The sequence below is a fragment of the Crocodylus siamensis genome, chromosome 11, assembly GCF_052110815.1.
Source record: "Crocodylus siamensis isolate JL-2025a chromosome 11, ASM5211081v1, whole genome shotgun sequence".
In the NCBI taxonomy this organism is placed as follows: Eukaryota; Metazoa; Chordata; order Crocodylia; family Crocodylidae; genus Crocodylus; species Crocodylus siamensis.
Genome location: NC_143405.1, coordinates 46,919,304 through 46,937,948, shown reverse-complemented (window position 1 = coordinate 46,937,948; position 18,645 = coordinate 46,919,304). Strand labels below are relative to the sequence as shown.

Below are 18,645 nucleotides of genomic sequence, written 5' to 3'. Positions count from 1 at the left end.
CTTTTATGAGATCAGGTGACCATTACAGAGACCAAGAGGCTGCAGCACAAGGAGTTCAGCAGGAGGCAACGTACCCAGCACCTCAAAGCATTTCAGTCACCTCCCCACCTCGCCTCCATCACAGCAAAGCTTTGTAGTTCAGAGACTGCCCAGGATGCTGTAGGGGAAGTCACATTCAACCAAAGGAGCTAAGAGAGTTGTGTGCATGCCCAAGTAGATTACAACGCTGCTCCATCTGCATGGAGATCTGCAAAGCTCCACACGAGTCGGCTGCTATCAGAGCTCACTGCTTACACTGAGGTTGACTGTGCCGCCAAGCCACGTTGCAGCCCTGGGACAAGAGGCTTTCCTTTCCAGCAGTGCCGTTGGCCAGTTGATGAGCAATAATGAAGTACTCCCAAGAAGGTGAGAGAGCCCAAGGAAGTACACGGTATTGTATAAATGTAGGGCAAGCAAGGATGAACGCCAAAGTGAATGCAGCACTCCCTGCATGCAGAGAACAGCAAAAAAACATCCGCCTGCAGATGGGCTTTATGAATTAGTGATGGATGCAAGGGGAAGTTTATTTTTAGACAGCACCCCATTAGGAGTAACCCTGCCCTGGAGGCAAGCTTCTTGCAAGTGCTAACAAGTGGGGCTCCATCACCGCTCATTTCCATCTCAGATGAAAAAGAAGACAAGCTACACAAGAGGTGCTTTTGGTGCAAACCCAGAAAAAAACACTGATGCCATGTTATATGCACTGTGCAGGATAGATAAGCCCCAGGAACAGAGAGATTGTTCATATAGTCTTAACATGGGGAGCTCTGTCCTCATCATGTTAACCCAGCGTACCACGTGCTAACCCCAAGCTTAAAGTATCTTTTAAATCACTCTGCCTTGTGCCAACGCAGTCAAATCATGGCTTTCTTCAAGGAGAGACAAGGGCTCTCCATTAGGGTCAGCCCTTTTTTCACCAGGCACTCATCCAAATGCTAAATTAGATACATTAGCCTTTCCCATTGCACAGGCTGCTTGGCTGCTATGGGCAGTGGGTGGAGTGCCTTGAGGCAGCACATCCTATTACCCCATTTCTCAGAGGCAGCCCACAGGAAACATCCATCACTGACATAAAATGGAGGTAAGGAGCTGTCCTGAGCTGAAAGGTTAAAATCCTACCAGCCCCTCTGGAGACCAGATCACCACCTGGAACATGGGTGACAACACTTGCACAGGATCCAACAGCAGTAGGGACTTGGCTCAGGGCTTCCATTTCAGTTATGCCAAAGCATCTCTTTGTAAGGCTACACTCAAGCCAGTGTGCCCAGGCAGCAAGGGGCAACATCTCCTCCTCAACTGCTGGGAATAAACTCACCATACTCCTGCTACCTAAGCACATCGATACTACTCACAGGCAATTGATGGGGCACAGGCTGGACTCAGCATACAGTTCACTAGGGCCTCTGGGCATCACATTTTGGGCAGGCTAAGGATCCATGTGGGGAGCCAGTGCTGAGCAGCTCCTGTGCTGTAAATGTATACCTCATCTGACTGTGTAGGAACTGCCCCACATGGATAACACACTCGAGACCCTTCTGTTATGCTACAGGGGATTCCTCCAAGGGATGACTGAGGCTTGTCAACAAGGAAGAGGAAAGATAGCCTGCATGTCTGTGGCTTGCTTTCTTCCCATTGGCAAAGCAACCAGGGCTGTATGTCAAGCACTAGAAGGAATCCTTAGTACCAAACCTCGGTCTCCATAGTGCAGGGTTGTATGATGTATATTGGACAGAAAGGGAAGGCTGAGGGTAGCAGAAACATGCATCTAAGCTCTCAGCATCTGCTCTGTTGCACTTGCTGAGTCCGGCAGGTGCTGTGTACTTGCAGCAATGCAACTGCCAGACAGAGCCTTCACCAGTACATGTCCCTACAACAAATTCAGGTGACCCAGAATGGACAAGGACCCCCTCTATGAGCAGCCCTTTTCTTTAAATTTCCAGTCTTGCTCCCCCTGGTTCAGTGGCTGAGGTTGTTTGACATATTTCCTTGTTCCTTTGTCCATCAATGACCCTGTCACTGATCTCTACAGGACCTCCAAGGCAGCATGCCAACAGCCCGATACCCCATTCACCCAACCTTGAGCAGCGCCCCCCCCCCCCCCAACGGCCTATTTTCTGCTTCCAGTGGAAGCCACCAGCTCCAAGGTACCTGGTTTCAAAGAGATTAACAAAGCAGCTAGAGGTGTACTGATACGTCAGTCTGATATGGGATCGGCACCAATCTAATAATGTGGGGAGCAGATCAAGGCTCCCATGGTGAGGGAGGGAGTAAGGCAAGGGCAGGGCAGGTACTACCCAGCCAGGGTGGGGTGAGGACCAGGATAGAGCTGTGGAAACCTGGGGGTGGGGGGGCGGCATGTACCCCTGGATCTGTGTGGGTAGGGTGGGCTGTAGCTGCGGGCTGGGGCCAGGGCTACACTGGGCTCTTCCTAGCATGGCGGGGAAGGGGAGGGTTGGGCCAGGACAGTGTCTGGGGTGGGCAGCAGCAGTGCTGGGAGGAAGAGTTGGGGGGAGGGGGAGGGCGGCTATGGCAAATTTTGGGATGGCTGCAGCCCCTCCCCCCGGTATTCCCCCTCCCAGTGCCACTGCCACCCATCCTGAGTGCAGCCCAGCCCCTGCCAGGAAGAACCCTGTGCAGCTGCAGCCCACCCCGCCCACACCCCATGCAGATCCAGGGGCACATGTCCCGCACCCCAGTCAATGAGATTAGCCATCGGGGGACCCTCCCCAGTCACTAACTGGTGCCCTCTGACTCGAGAGGCTCCAGTTGCCCATGCTTGTAACAGAACCATGACCGTGTTTTGAAGAGCAGCATTGCCTTTAAAGGGCAGTGTTTGTAGCACATGCAGCCAGCAGAACAGGGATTAATAGCCCTGTAGCCACGTTAGCTCACAGGGGGCATCACATGACTGGAAGAGGGCTCAGGCCCAGGCTATGCGAGCCCTGGGCTTGAGCCTGTCTAGGAGGCCATCCCTGAGAGTTGCAGAGTGCAGAGATCCTGACAGCAGCACAGCAGGGCCCCTGACTTTACAGTAGGGCTGGAAGGAAGCAGCTATGTAGGCCTGGGACCAAGGAGGAGCTACCTGAGAGCAGAGAGGGAGAAACTTGTTATGCAGACACGTGGCCTTTATTATAAGCCCAGCAAGGGTTTGGGTGCCTAGCAGAAGGTAGAAGTGCTTTGATTTAAGGTACACCAGTGGCTTGGGTTTGGGACTAAAGGGATGATTTGGAAGCCCCGTTGGTGTCCTAGGGGCATGCGACTAACTTGAGCCCTGCTGGCAGTAGGCTCAAGGAAGAAGAGGTGCTGTGCCCAGAGCAAGATAAAGGGTGGATGGAGCTGCAGAGCCCAGAACCTGAAGCAGAGCAGAGACAAGGCCCATGGGTCTGGCACCCAAGAAGCCAAAACCAGGGCTGGGGCCCAAAGGTTGAGAACAGTGGGCACTGGCTATGGGACCAGCCAGAGTAGTGGGGCAAAAACTGTGAAAGAGTGCTTATGCCAAGCAAGGCCTAGCATTAAAAACAATGCACTAAAACTCCCAGAATGCTTCAAGGAGGTTGAGAAGTCAGCGATTGACATTTTGGTAATCACTTTCTGACCCTTAGATGAAAATACTGAACTTCTGACCTTTGAACAATGATAAAAATAGCAGACACGCCGCTTACATTGTTAAGAATAGGAAACTGCATGGCTAAACTGCAATGACAAAAAAACAACCGCATATTATGTCAGTTTTGACATTTTAACCCTGCAAAAACCAGCAAAACATATAGATGATTAATGTATTAAGTTATAGAAAATTAGCATAAGAAATATAAAGGTCATTAAGGAGTAACATAAAAAGCGTAATGATTATAATACAAAGCGTATCACCTGATATTATAATATAGATAAGTTAACTAAATAACCAATAGAAGTAAGAATTAGAAATGCATATGTATAAGTGTTATCATATAGAACTAATAGTAAAGTTATGTTAGATGCCTCACTTCCACCATGGGGACAGTTTTGTATCTTTTGCCTAAAAAAAGATAAGGGACTCCTTTTAAATGAGCTGTTGACCACTTCTGAGACTACTGAATCAGGCAGCTGCACCTAGCCTCCGGGGTAGAGAGCAAGGGCTTGATTTGGGAACCTTGTGAACCAACAGACCTCCTTTAGTGTATGACTTTGTGAAACAATAAAAGTTTTAAACTGAACAGGTCTGAGCCTGTGCTTAATTCAGTCCTTATATAATTCAGCATTGAGCTCACACAAAAACCAGGAAGGCTAAAACCCTGGTAAGGTAGGGACAAGTATCCCACCTGAATGAGTACTCAAAATACCTGCAAGGCTTGAGCCATGGTGTAGGGGTAGAATGAAGCCACATAATTCGCCTACAAGGCATTGACTCCCAACACCTGGGGATCGTTAGTGCAAGATCAGGGCAGCCTCCCGTACTTTGTTAACAATTTCCTTCAAGCCATGGCAGGAAAAAAAGGTGGAGTGCCCCGAGAGCACAGTGCAAGAAATTTGCTCAGGCTCCAGGAGCTTCACAGCCACCCAAGATGGTGCCCTGTTACAATGCTCTAACAAGCACCGTTTGACCTCCAGGTAGTGTGACTGCAGAGGCAAGTAGATGGGATCTTAACTACTCTCTCTATGGTGCCTATCACCATCATCAGCTGATTAAATTGGTCAATACCTGAAGCATGAGACCATAGAGAGAGCTGGGTTTTTTGGTTTTTTTGAGGAGTTCTTTTAATATTAAAAAAAAAAAAAAAATGCACAACTTCTCTTCACCCCACAGCTCCACTCAGAAGCTAGATCTCAGGATACAAGGCAGACAGACATAAAATGGCAGAACACCACAACAGCAAAACATCACAGGTCAGACCTGTCAGGCGGGGCTTTCCCACTGACACCTAAGCCATTCAACAGGAGATGGGTCAGATTTCTGAAAAACGTGCAATACGCAGGAGAGGAATGTTAGGAGGTGACAGTGCTAGGAGCTGAGGAAGAGGCAATCCCTGGCCACAGCGTAGTTTGATGAGATTGTACCCTCCAATGCACTTTGATGGGAAAATGAAAAAAAAAAAAAATCAAATTAGTCTTCCCTTCTCTTGCCCCACCTCCAGGTTTTCTGTTAGGTCACTCAGTCTCCAGCACAGCCCAGTGAATCCAAGCTGCTGATAGATGTTGGTGGCTCCCTAACACTTTTCTCCAGTACAGGGCAGCTTCTTTTCATTCAGGGCAGGGTAAGAAGCAACTGACCTTCCTACCGCTCCCTCCCTGCTCAGTGGGATTTTTCAAGTCGCATTCAATGCAGAGGCAAACACTATAGCTCTCTTGCTGCCTTCTTGCCCAGCTCTAATGAATGGTTGCTTAATTTTGGTCACATCTGGCTGCTCACACAGGGGAGGGCCAGCTTAGCTGTGACAGTGCCCCCTTGCCCTGGGTCAGGCTAAGTTTGGCCTCAGGGTAAGCCCAGCAAAAGAGGCAGCTCAAAGCGAACGGCCTCCCTGGGGAGCTTCCCTCTAAGTTTTATTCTTTGTTTCATCTCTGCACCAGGAGCCTAGAGGGGCTTGTTAAACAGTTTTCTCTTTGTATTTGACATGGAAGCACCACCCATTACCTCAATTAAGCTGTACTTTCATTTGGCAGGTTGGCTTCAAGTGCTTCCCCCACTCCCTTCCTTCAAACCGGGTCTTCAGGAAGGTGGAGTTGTACTGCTGTCATTTCATATCAGGTGTTAGCCGAGAAGAAAAAAGTCAGCAGCTTTCACCAGTAGGGACTGAACTGGGAGGAGCCGGGGCATAAGTCTTACACACAAGGCCCAGAAAATTTCTGTGGCACTGCATGGTACCTACAGCCATGGACAGTTTTCAGTTGTGCTAAGGCTACAGAAAGGATCCAAGCTGCAGCTACCTCCAGAAGCAGCATGCATGTTCCAGGGCAAAAGGGCTGCCTGTATTAATGCCAGAGGACCCCAGCCTTCCCTTATGAGTAAGAGAAGAGTCCCAGCTCTCTCTCTTGGAGCTGTATATTCATTAAGAATACACTCTGCATAGCACATTCCCAAGCACTACTAGGTGCTGGCTATCTGCACATGCCCTCACAGGAAACAGGTTTGTTTCCATGTCCTCATCCACACTGGTGGCAGGACAGCTGGAGAGAAGGAAAAGCACCTCTGATTCTAGACCAGGTCAGGGTTGTGCTGTCAGTCTCTCTACAGAAGATCCAGACCCCTTGCAGGGGAGGGAAATCTTACCTTTAGAGGCCATGAGCTGCAAAACCTTCCCATCTGCAGCTCTACAAAACAAAGGTCATAATTGCTGCCAACCTAGAAGGCATCTGCCTACTAAGATCCAATACGGCTGGCTTACCACCACCCTCCACCAGCAATGCATATAAACAAATGAAGGGGATAAATTACAGAACAGTACAAGGAAACTGTCAGAGGAACAAGATGCTTTGCAGTATGTTTGTCAAGGGATCAGGGAAGTTTCACTGCTTGCTTTCAAAACCAGGCAGAACTGGAAAAGTAGGGAAGGAAACAATCCACACCTTGTGCTCTGGTGGTACTGACAAGCAGTCAGTCTAGCCTCAGGGACAGCTGCTTGACTTGAACTGCTACATCTGTCAGAAAGAACTGGGCACTTTGCACAGGGGTGGAAAGGCTGGGGTTCAGAGATGCAGCTGGCCTGGAAGCAGCCAGATTTCTGCATCAAGGACCTGCATGCATCCTCCACCACAGCCTTGAAAGAAAGCTGAAATACTTGAAGCCACACTGGTAGATACACAGAATACCAATGCATGCAGCTTCCTGCTTAGCAGGACATTGGAGAGCGAGGCAGCCTGTGCCAGTGGGATGCTACCTCCACATTTATTTATAGCTTCACTCAGAGGATTAAACCCAGCTGGCTTTACCAAAGAAACCAAGCTGCCTAACCATAAGAGCAGATATGCTAGTTTCCCTGAGAGCCTCCAGCAGCTCGCCAACAACTTGTGAGAGGTTAGAGCACAAAAGCTTTGTTACAAGCTGCTGAGGAATGCATCTAATGGAACAACACACCCTTGGGGAATCGTGTCAGAGCAGCTCAGAGATTGTGGCTCACCTTGTGTATGAGTCTGCATGTCTCGGGCCAACTCCATGGGGAGGACAGAGTTAACGAGCGTGGAGATAATAGCAGCATCCAAGTTGCACATGGCTCCAAAGCACTTCAGCAGCAGCAGGCGGAGTGGCACTCGGTGTTCCTGGAAAGGAGAGCATCCTTCAGAGAATCATAGAGAAGCAGGGCTGTTAGAGAACCTCCAGAGGTCACCTAGTTCAGTCTCCTGCCTGAGGCAGGATCACCCTATCCAAACCATCCTACACAAATCCATAAGCTAACCTCTTTGTAAACTACCATCAACCCAGACACAAGACGGAAACACACTAACCTGCCACAGGTAAGGCAGGGGAACCACAGCAACCAATATCCTGTTTCTGTAAAAGGTTGTTAATATATGGCCAAGAGCTCCCAGGTAGAGGGTCATGCTCCTCTGCTACAGAGAAAGGCAAAAACCTCCTCAGTCCATACCAATCTGACTATGGGGTAAAATTCCTTCCTGACCCCAAATACCACAATCAGTCTGACCCTGACCCTCTAGCCAGGAACCACTGCTTTGAGTGCCAGCAGGAACACTGGCACACCCCAATCAAAATCCCCAGCTTTGGCTCCAGCCCACACCAAATGTCTCTGAGGAAGGCTTAAAAATACCCTGACATGCAGGAGAAACAATGCCAGGTTTTACACAGAAGCCCAGGTAAGCATGCAAACACCTGCATTTACACCAATGTCTGCATTTAGTTCTAACGTGGGAATAGCCCCAAGTTTCAGCGCATCATCAGGAACAGCATAGGGTTGTCTGATAAGATTAGACTGTGCCCCCATCCCAGCTTTTAGTCTGAACTCTTTAAGACCCACCCTCATGGCTAGATTGATCTCAGACAATCCCAAAGACTGCACATGCAGCAAAGGCTCAGATTCTAAATGCAACTCAACTCTGCTATTGTGATGAGATAGGTGATGCTCAAAAGCTGGTCTGATTTAACGAACAAGCAGACAGACTACATGAGCCCTGGTATGAGAAGGCAAACAAATCCCCTGGGAGCACGAGGCTTGCAAAGCCTCCCTTTCCCTTGTAGTGTCTTTGATAACTCAAACAGGATCTTGAGGGGCTGCTATGAGATTATTTGGTTTGATGCTGAGAGGATGGGATTTTAATCAGAAGACTTTAGAATGCTGCTCTGTGAGCTCCATTGTCAAGATTTTGTGCTCAAGCCTGGGGTGCACAGAGACACCACGGTGCAACATTAAGCCTGCCACTGCTCCAAAAGCCAGCCTAGAAACTGCTCAGAGCTCAGAAGGAAAGCTTGATGAAAGGGCAGCTAAGTCCTGGCATGTGATGCCCTAGCTGCTATGTGGGCAGCCTTACTGCTCTCCGTACGGTCAGCCCTTCTGTGCAGATGCATTCAGAGAGCAGGGCAGGGCAGAGCACCATTGCATGGTGGGGAAGCCAGCAGATCCCCATTTCCCATTGCTCTTCCCTGTTCTCCGAAACGTGCTGCAGTCCTTTCATGCCAAGCTGAATTTAAATAGAGAGAACATACTAAAAGCCAAGCATAACAATACTTAATGTACTATAGCTGGAAACTAACAAAGATCCCCCTGTCCACGTCCAAGTCCCACAGCAGCGTGCTTCGGAAAGGGATGGGGCACAGAGGCATTTCCGTAGGCTCTGAAGGCAAACTCAAACTTCTTCCTCTGAATACTGATTTCCTTCCTCAGTCCCAGGGCTTCTCCTCACAACCTACTTTCCTAAGCAAAGCTGTTTACTAATGCACAGACGTGCGTCAATTGAGAGGAACAGTAGCAGCCCATCAGCTTTCCCATGGCATTCTCAGAAGCCCTTCCTCTCAGTGACAGCAGAACTGCTACTTCTGCTCCCAAGTGGAGCTAAAAAAAAGAGCAAGCTATACCCTTCAGACTCCTGGCACAGAAAACTGGACACTGCTACTGAAGCCACTCCAGAGGTCCAGTCCTGCATGTAACCTATATATGTACTACAGTAAACCAAAAGCAGGAGAGGTGTTTCTGAAACTCAGCCCAGTTTAAAGAGCAAAGTGCCCAAATGGGAAAGTTTCATATGTTCACCCTTGTTAGCCCTTCTCTTGAGCCTACAGACCCTCCAATAGAAGAAACAGGCTGCAACATCTCTTACCATCTGATAATAGGCCACAAGGGACAGGACTGATTCAAACTCATTCTTCTTGCACATTTTCTTGCAAACCTCAGGATCTGCATCCGTCTGGAAATACAAATGGGCAGGTCACACAGGTGGGACCCTGCAGGAGCAGGATGGACTGTCAAGAATCTGCAGCGAGCCTGGGTCAGGCTGTCCTTCAGCCGTGTGAAAGGTTGTTCCCATTCAACCAGGCCTCACATTCCTGTGCTCTCAGGCCAAATACCTTATAAACAAATGAAGGGCAACGCCTGAAACCTGTATCTGAGAGCACAGCTGCATTAGAAATACAAAATAAATAAACAAATCAAAGTTCTGGAGATGTCTAAATGCCACTCCCATGCATCCGCCTCCAGGTCCTATAAACTAAAGAGCAGCTTCTCAAAACTACCGCTATGCAGTACCATGTTGTGCTATGGTCATGAGAAAGTTTAATATATGCATATGTAATCCAGCTCCCACACAAAGTTAAGCTTGCGTGGACCACAACAGCTGCTTCCAATGAAAATGCAGCTCTCCACCTATGTCACATGGTGGGAGGACATTTCACATTTGCTAATTAAAAATTTTGAAATTCACCTTCAGGGCTTCTGTACCTTTGCAAACAGGATAGCTCTTACCTTGCAAAACCCTGTGGGCACACAGCAAGCTATGGTTAGAACATGGTTTCTAACGTCATTTGCCCTACGTGAGCTGGTTGGACAGCTAAGCCAGCGTAGTTTTCTGACAGATTTGGCTTCACATGAGCTTCATGGAGTTTCACTCCCACCCTTTGCCTGGGCAGAGGATTTTGGGTGACTAAGATGGGTTACTACTATGCTCACTGGCATGTAGGACAGCAGGGACTAAATGTTTTTCATGACAATTTTGCAAGGTGGATTTGAACATGATTACCCAGCAAGGTAGACTGTACAGGGGCGAGATTGCTCAGAAGCCAGCACCCTCCATCACAGACTACATTATTGTGTATAAATGGAGTAATGACAGGACTACATACCTGGAATAATGGGTGCAAGACAGAAGCCAGCTGCTGAGCTGGGGGCAGAATGAGGAACAAGGAAAAGACAGCAAGGAGCGGACAAGGGCCCCGGGATCCACAGAACCAACATGCAGGCACTCACCAGGATGCGAAGCAGCTCTTCCAGGTAGCAGCAGATGACATTTTCGTCTTCATAGAGAGCCCAGCTGCGCTGCTGAGCATCATCTTTATGCCTGGCCAGATCAGCAAAGATCACCTCGAGCCTCTGTTCATCATGGCAGATCTGTCCCGATGGCAGCCCAGAACTCAGATTCTGCAAGATGACAAAGTGCTAGCAAACAGAATCCCAGTATTTTGTGTTAGCGAGAAGTTTTATGGGTCTCAATACTGACAGATTATTTCACATAGCCAATATAACTGGTGGCAGGTGGGGCATCAGGTGAAGACCCCACCTTCTAATCAGGATAGTTTACACTTCAAAACATTTTCCAGTTCTCTCTTTTCCCCTTTCTTGTGAAGCTCATGGCATTGAGAAGTCAGTGAAACCCTCCTAGAAACCAGCTTTGCATCTGAAAGCCTCCCACACTTGGCTGGTTTGCCTTCACAGGGTGGGAGAAGCTCACTTAGTTCTCATTAAAGGTTTCTTTACAGAGATGTGGGCTGGATGCCAGAGCAGCTGATTTTCTCACCCTGACCAATGAGAAGCCTACCCTCAGATCAACTCCAGCAAGCATCCTTCCAGCCAGGAGAATTTATACCTGGGGCTTGTTTGAATCAGATAATTATGATGCAGCATGTACATTATTTCCTCATTTCTTAACAGGGAGTCGGAGCACTTGGAAAAACAGCACATTATTTGCACTGCACTAGAGGAATGCTGCTGAGTGAAGAGGTGAAGGTGTTCTCCACCAGAAGCAGCAGAAATTTGGGAACTGGCTCAAGATGAACTAACTTCTGCTTCCTTAGACCACTGCAATCTAGCAGATTCACAATGTACAAGGAAAAAAAACCCAAGCTGCCATATTGGTGGCACCAGAAAGGCACCAGTTTGCCAGACATGTCCACTTTCCAAACATAATAAGGAGAATAATTTCCTTTTCCTTAAGCAGTTCAATATGCTAAAAGCATCAATTAGCCTCCTGACACCCAGCTAAAGTATGCTGCTCCCAACACACAAAGCTAGTGCTTCAGCAAGCCCATTTTCCATCATAGAAGCATATAGGTGAACAGGATATAGGTGAACAGGGTGGATCAAGAAGTTGATCTGAGTGGTAAGCCCAGCTGTTCTAGCATGGGCTGCATGACACATTTTCCCAAGAGAGAAGTATTTCAGAGTGAGAGTGCAACAATGGAGAAGCTCTGAATGTGATCACACCAGTGTGGAGGCCCCATTTTCCCTCCACCTGCAAATGGACAGATTTTCATTTCATTCATCTGTCAGTTGTGTCAATTAATAACAGAAGGGTACCTATTTGCATTGCACTTTGACAACATAAACACCTTAAGTGTCAAGCTTTACGAATACAGCCAGGAACCAATTTCTCTCCAAATTGCTTCACTTCTGCCTTTCCTCAGATATTCAACCTAGATGACAATTCACAGTCATCAACCAGTCTTACTGAGCACAGCTCTCTCTCTCCGATTATAGAGTCTGTATGCAATGGCAGCCACAGCTTGCATGGCACTACCTTCCTGTTGTTTTATGCAAAGTCTTTGAGCTAAAGAGCTGACTTCCTCAAAAGGTAGTGAGCGAAGGCAAAATAAAGGACCAAAAGCAAGATCTGGTGGTCAGATGGTAATCAGTCATGTCCTGATAGTTTTAAGTACTACCTTGTTTCTGTAATGAAATGGAACCTGATTATTCTACCCTACAAACAAGCTAGTTTCTTCAAGGTATCAGGGGAGCAATGGGTCTTTAGGAGGGATTTCAACATGAAAATACCCTCAGAGCAATTCAAGTTACAATTCAGGATGAAAAGGGCAGCAATGGAGGCACTGGAATGCCTGGGAGAGAACAGGACGAACTACATCCAAAGACTGACACTATTTGACAGAGGAAACAAGACACCAAAAGAGGCCAGAGTTTTCTAGTAAGAGAACTATGCAGAGCCCAGAAGACAAGGAAGAGCAGCCTGAACCTGATGAGAGATCCCAAGCTCAGAACAATAGTCATTGATGAACCAAATCAATGAAACAAAAGGGGTTTTGTAATCCAATGCATGAGTAACAGACTGTGACCTCCTCCGGGTAACAGAAAAGGAGGACTGCTCATCTCATCACCACTTACTTAGAAGATGCAAGGAAGAACATATTTAAAAAGGTAGGGTCCTGGACTCTGGAAGGCTTCAGGTTCCTTTTTGCTGACATGAACCTTCAAACCATCAATCTTTCAAGCAGCAGCTTATTTCAGAAGCCAGAGTGGCACTGGTTTACTTTAGAGAAGCAAGTCAGAATACGGAGTTTGGATTAGTACCTGCCCTAAGCAAGCTCAAAAGTCCCAGAGCAGGAAAGCAGGCTGTTTATATACCAAAACACTGCAACCCTACATTGCAAAATGATTTCTAACTTATTAATTCCAGTGTTTTAAGATGTTTCATTAGAGAGACACTTGTTCATAATTTGCTTCATGGCATTTGAGGTGTGATCTAATTAGGACCTTTTTCACTACATAATTGAAGCACCAAATCAAAGTATTCTTCTTGTTGCTGTTAATTATATAATCTTCATCAGGCTGAGATAACGAAGGCAGATTTCACACAAAGCTCTGAAGGTTCTTGGAAAGGTATTTTGGGAAGCTACAGATGGACGAGGAGGCGGCTGGCTAGATTATCTGCAGGTTGGTGTTAGGCTTAGAGTGGTTTCCAGCAACACAGGGCATGAACTGAATGGAATTAGTGATTTATCACAGGAGGCAGAGAGAAGAGACCTACTTGACCACATCTGATTTTTCCCTCTGCCATGCAACACAATCTCCACAGCTCCAGCTGGCCTCTATTCAAGCATCCCAAGTAAAGTGGCTTTCTTCAGAGACTATTCTACACCCAAGGTCTGGACACTAAGTTAAATGTATCCAGCATTCCCTTGGCAGGTAATCAGACTAGGCGGAACTGTCTTTATTTGTTTTAAATGCTTACTTTTAACTTCTCAAAATTCAAATCTCAGCTTTTACCACCCCTCATCCGTAGCCTTTCCAATTCCAACATCCATTGAACTGCTAATGGGCTTGAAGGAGATCAATCTATTAGCATAGCTCTTCTGTCTAACCAGTACAACTGTATCTGTACGGTCTGAACAGGATCTCAGCACCAGTCTCATTTGCCACAGCCTCGGCCCTGGAGCCAGGTCTATGCCTGTTAGGCAGTTTGGCGGTTACGACTCCCCTACACCTATGCCTGCTGCAATGTTGCTTCAGGAAATCAGACCATTCCCAGAAGGTAGCTGTAAGCAAGTGGATAGTGCTAGATTTGTAATGAAGTTTGCTTCCCATGACTGTGTTGTCTTTCACTAACAGCTGGTCCCCTCCAAACAGAGGCAGAACTATTAAACCCTGCAGGGCTTTCACTGTTGCTAAAGAGAACAGGATTATTTTTGGAAATGTCTGTCTCATCACCCCACCCCAACCCACTCGCTACTAGATTGCCAGGTCTGAGGGGCAAACTTGGCTGAACTTCCACAAAGCTGTTTTCTCCATCTCCTCCTGCTTTTGATGCCACCCCCACCACTGTGTCAACAGCACTGGAGAAGAATCACTGTTGCTTTGATCACAAGCATCTTCCCAGTGTTCCCCTTCCAGATGAGCAAATATCAACAGTAGCTACAGGAGACAGCAGCTTGTAGCACAGACACAAAAGATCAATCCCCATATTTTACCCTTGGCTGCTGCAACAAATCCCACTACCTTGGACTACTACCTGCCCTAACAAGTCGCTAATGAGGAGAAGGGCTCTTCTCCTCTACATCTCTCCCCAAGAGACCAGCCCAGATAAACAACATGGTAGAGGACAAACAGATTAAATTCACTGTACCAGACTCTCTGGGGTCACACCACTGAGCACACTGGCTTCAAGTAAGAGCTCCCTGGCTAGGCTTATAGCACTTATGGCTGTCTTGGGAGCTGTAAACCTGTTAGAGAGCAGGGCTGGTTTGAGGAGAGGCAGGGCCCACCGCGTACAGATGTGCAAGGGTGTCACAGGAAGCAAGAAGTCACTTGGCTTTCAAGCCACATTAGCTATGCTTCAATAGCATCTTCCCAGACAGTGCCTTTCAGGTGTTCCAGCCATCTGCAGGCTAACAAACAAACAGTCACGCCACAGATTTATTCAGCAGCAAACCTCTCTGGGTGACTGCAGCCCAGGACTGAGATGGCAGTGAGGAAGTGGCACACCTGGAGGGTCTGACACCAGCTCCCCCCAACAGGGTTGCTGCAACAGCAATTCATGAGCAAAAGGCCCCCTAGTCCTAATGCTGCTTTTCAAAACCTGTATTAAGGGAGGAGACGCAAGTGAAATGTGCTAGTTGTAAGCACTCACCCCGCTGAGCTCCCCATTCTCTGGGGGAACAAGCTGCCCTTACCAGGCTGAGAAAAGCCAAACCTGGAGAGCAGGGGACAATCCCCAACCAGACGTAAGCATCACTTGTTTTAGGCAAAACAGAACTGCAGGGCTGACTGCAATCCAAGACAAAAGGCAGCCTGCTTAAAGAGGCAGCAGCATGGAGGAGGCAGGCGCAGGGAGGTTTGTTTGAGCTGATGAGAGGGCAAGAGCCGTCACACCTACCCCTTGAATGGACAAGCAGGTGCAATCCTGTTCAGACTGTACAACCTGCCGCCAGCATAAATTCGCCAAAAGGAATGCTGCTGGGACCCACATGCTGTCCTGCTCTAGCAACAGCCAGTTATTTCGGTTTTCTACTCTCCATGTCAAAAGCCTTGTTTCCCCATCTATCCTGGCCATCCACCCTGGACTCAACACACAAAGGCAGCCTGCTCTGTGTCTGCCCAGACAGGATTCCAACTCCTCTGGGGCTAGCAGAGAGCTCAGGGTTGCAGCAGAACGTGACCCAGCTGTCTAGTCTCAGAGCTCGGACACATCTTTGCTGGCCAAGGAAATTGCATGAGAACACCTTTGCCCAGGCAGTGCCCAAAAGTTCATAGTTTTAATGGAGGCAACTGTAAATAGGTGGAGAGACCTAAGTGGAGTTTGGTGGCACTGTAACTTGAAGGGTAGAAAAAAAATACTGAATCATACACAGGACAGCCAGCAAATCTTCCTGCCTGACAGCCACCCTCATATCAAGCACCCCTCCAGCCGTGAGCCCTCCTTGGTGTTCTCCCTTTCTCTGTATGGCTTGCTCCATAGAATTAGAGAGTGCATGTCTAATTTTGCTGAATTTTGTCATCAACCAGGAATCCCTAACCTGCTTTAGACATCTTCAACAGACTTGACACCCTCATGTCTCTCATTCCTCTCTGGTTATGACAAGCTTTCAACCCATACCAAGTTCCTATGCAAGCCAATTCAATTTACTTGTCAGGGAATCGTTACAGTAAACAGGTCTGCAAAAGCCCAAAATGTTATTTTTCTCCATTCCCTAACAGGTTATGCAGTAAGGACAGAAAAAGGAGGGGCCATTTCTTAGACCTAGTCAATCCTTTCTTTGAGGAAAGTAAACAGTTCCAGACCGAGTCAGGTTTTCTTCTGGAGTCTGATGTTCCAGAGGGAAGCGAGGGGAGGAGGTAACAGGGCCTCCTGCTATCCTGGACATGCTCTCTTTCTTTTTCACTGTTTCCCTTTTAAGGATACACTGGGAAATTATAGATTATTAGTGATCTTAGCTCATGGTTTTGGAAATGTCTCCTGTTACACAAAGACTGGTCAGAGGCATCCAGACAGATTTGGGGAGGCAGCATGTAGTGCTGTTAAAGCAATAAGAAGTCATTTCTACCCCACTCTCCAGTCATGTAAACTGGGTCTACAAGAGACAAGGCAACTGAATGGAAAAATGCAAGCACTTCAACCTTCATAGGAGCACGGTGGGAATAAGCTGGAGGTAATAGATTCTAAAATTGATTTAGTAAACCAGTGATTTGACTTCAAATTAAAACCAGAAGGAGAGAAGAAAGGATACAACTAATTAGAGAATGTAATATGAAGCCTGAAACAGGCATGAGATTTACTATGGGTAGGCTGAAGCTTTAATCAAAGATGATGTCTCACTTCACTTAAAAGACAGAGTCCCTTGAAAATGCTCTCAAGAGCAAATATGAGCATCGGCCAGGTTGGAAAATAGACCCCAAAGTTATATGAAGTCTTTTTAAGGAATACCTTTTGCTTAAAACTGAAGACTCAGTCATGATCCAATATACCATATCAGATTGTTAAAATCCAACCTGTATCCCCCTTGGACATACACATGCATAACTGTTTAAATATAGAAGGATTTGTATGCTTATTCTTTACAAGGATGATCAAATGCAAGTTACAGTGCTTGAACTATAGTGGTATAGCTAAAGCCATTCAAGCCCCCAGTGGTCAAATTTGATCAGTATTAACATGATTTATACTAGGACTAATATTTCTGTGCAGGAAGATGAGTAGCTGTCTCCGTGCAAGGTCCATCTTCACTAGTATAAAATTACACATGTAAGGAGTTGCACCTACATAACTATTTCAGTAAGGAAACACACCCTAACTGAAACCAGTTCTACTGGAATGAGTGCTGTGCTTAGACCAGCCTGAACATCCTTTCCAGATGAATACCGAGATCAGGCTCCACTAACAGCTAAATTGCTCCACTAACAGCTAAATTGCAGTGGTCTGCTTTTGTTCTTTATACAGTACAAAATGCATCACCAGGGCATAAACAGAGAGAGAGAGAGAGAGACAGAGAGAACTGTGAACTGCACATCCATGTTCTCCCCTCCTGCAATTCCAAACCAGTTTTCCCAGACAGACAAGTGCTCAAGCAAGAGGGTGGATACCTTCAAGCTTACTAGCGGGAACTTGGTGTGCAGGCTTCACTCTTAAGTTTCAGGAATGTTATGAAAAAATAAGCAAATATAATAAGAAAACAAGGAAGGCCCTGTTTTCCAAATATGTTGAAATGCCAAGTTTCTAGATGTTTGTCCAAGGTGCGAGTAAGGGGAACTGGAAAAAGGCTTCTTATGTGAGACAAGCCCCAAACTGCCTGAATATTAGTTAAAAATTTTTGCCAAATCCAGATCAGACACATTGTCTATTGTTATTGTGTGAGAAAGCTATTACCTGATGGGGCGAGGACCACAAAATGTGAGATTTCATGACTACTTACAGGATAATCTATTCAATGTAGATAATTAACTGGATTATGATTTGATCTAAATTTTGAATGCCAGCAGTTCTGCATATCTGAATGCCTCTGAACACTTCATTATAATCTTGCCATCAGCAATGGAACTCTAATCTTAGATTTTTATAAGAAACGTACTCCTTTGGGCTCTGTTTAGCAAGTGGAAGCTGAAATTTATTATCCCTCCTTCTAAAGTTGAGGGCTGCCCAGATGCACACTTATCTGTCTCAATGGCTGCAAAATTGCATTCTTTTATTTCTCTGGGCATGTAGAGGGAGGAGGGTTTGCTTTTTATTTATTTTTTTACAGGTATAAATTTAAGAGGATGTTGTTGCTTGAGTGGCTTGGGGAAGCACCCTTCAGAGTTAAAAAGGAAGCTGAGGAACACATTAGGAAACAGGCCTACACATTAAGCTACAGAAAAGCTATATCTCTAGGTAAGCCATCTGAATGCTGGAGGAGAGATCAGTAGGAAAACCAGGGAAACAGCTGAAATGTACCAAGTTAGTGCACTGGGACAGGAACTGGCCATAGCACTTCCAGCGCCTTCCTTGCCCTTGGTGTCTTTGCTTGCTTTGCTCTCCTTCCTCCTCAGGGCACATCCTTAGACTTGTCTCCATTATTGCTCTTTAGTTCATGGATAGTGGGAGCAGAATTCAGCACTGCTGCTGCCCACCTGCATGCACTAGAACAACTCCAAACACCCACAGACTGAGAGAAGGGGGAAGTGATCCAATGGGAAACACTGCACAAGCATCAATCACCATGCTCTTCCTTCCCTGTAGTAGAGAAGGAAGGAAGAGCCTTCCCCTGCTGCACTGCCACCTCTGCCATGGCAGCCAGCCTTTGGCTGGGACAAGTGTAATCTCCCTAGGTTCCATCAAGAACATTTCCCAGAGTGCCACAGTCCTGCAGTATCTGCATCCACTGATATGTCTTACTGCTGGCACTGTCCTCCGGGTCTAGAAGCTCTTACCTCTCCAGCTCTCATGTTTGCTGGCAGGCTCGTGGCATGCTGGCTGCCATTCCTTGTCCTG

The 18,645-nt window shown here is 47.0% G+C and overlaps 1 protein-coding gene across 7 annotated transcripts in view; it reads right to left on the bottom strand.

Annotated features, from left to right (window-relative positions):
- The window catches only part of NCKIPSD (NCK interacting protein with SH3 domain), a 91,224-nt gene that overhangs the window by 14,931 nt on the left and 57,648 nt on the right, over window positions 1-18,645 (bottom strand). For 5 of the 7 annotated variants that reach the window (XM_090021744.1, XM_090021740.1, XM_090021745.1 and 2 more), the window contains 3 exons: window positions 10,425-10,613; window positions 9,283-9,369; window positions 7,134-7,272 (listed from right to left, as the gene is read on the bottom strand). In XM_090021744.1, coding sequence (XP_089877870.1) covers window positions 7,134-7,272; window positions 9,283-9,369; window positions 10,425-10,613 — 415 coding nt within the window. The remainder of the gene's footprint in view (window positions 1-7,133; window positions 7,273-9,282; window positions 9,370-10,424; window positions 10,614-18,645) is intronic. The other 2 variants (XM_090021742.1, XM_090021743.1) reach the window with 1 other exon arrangement.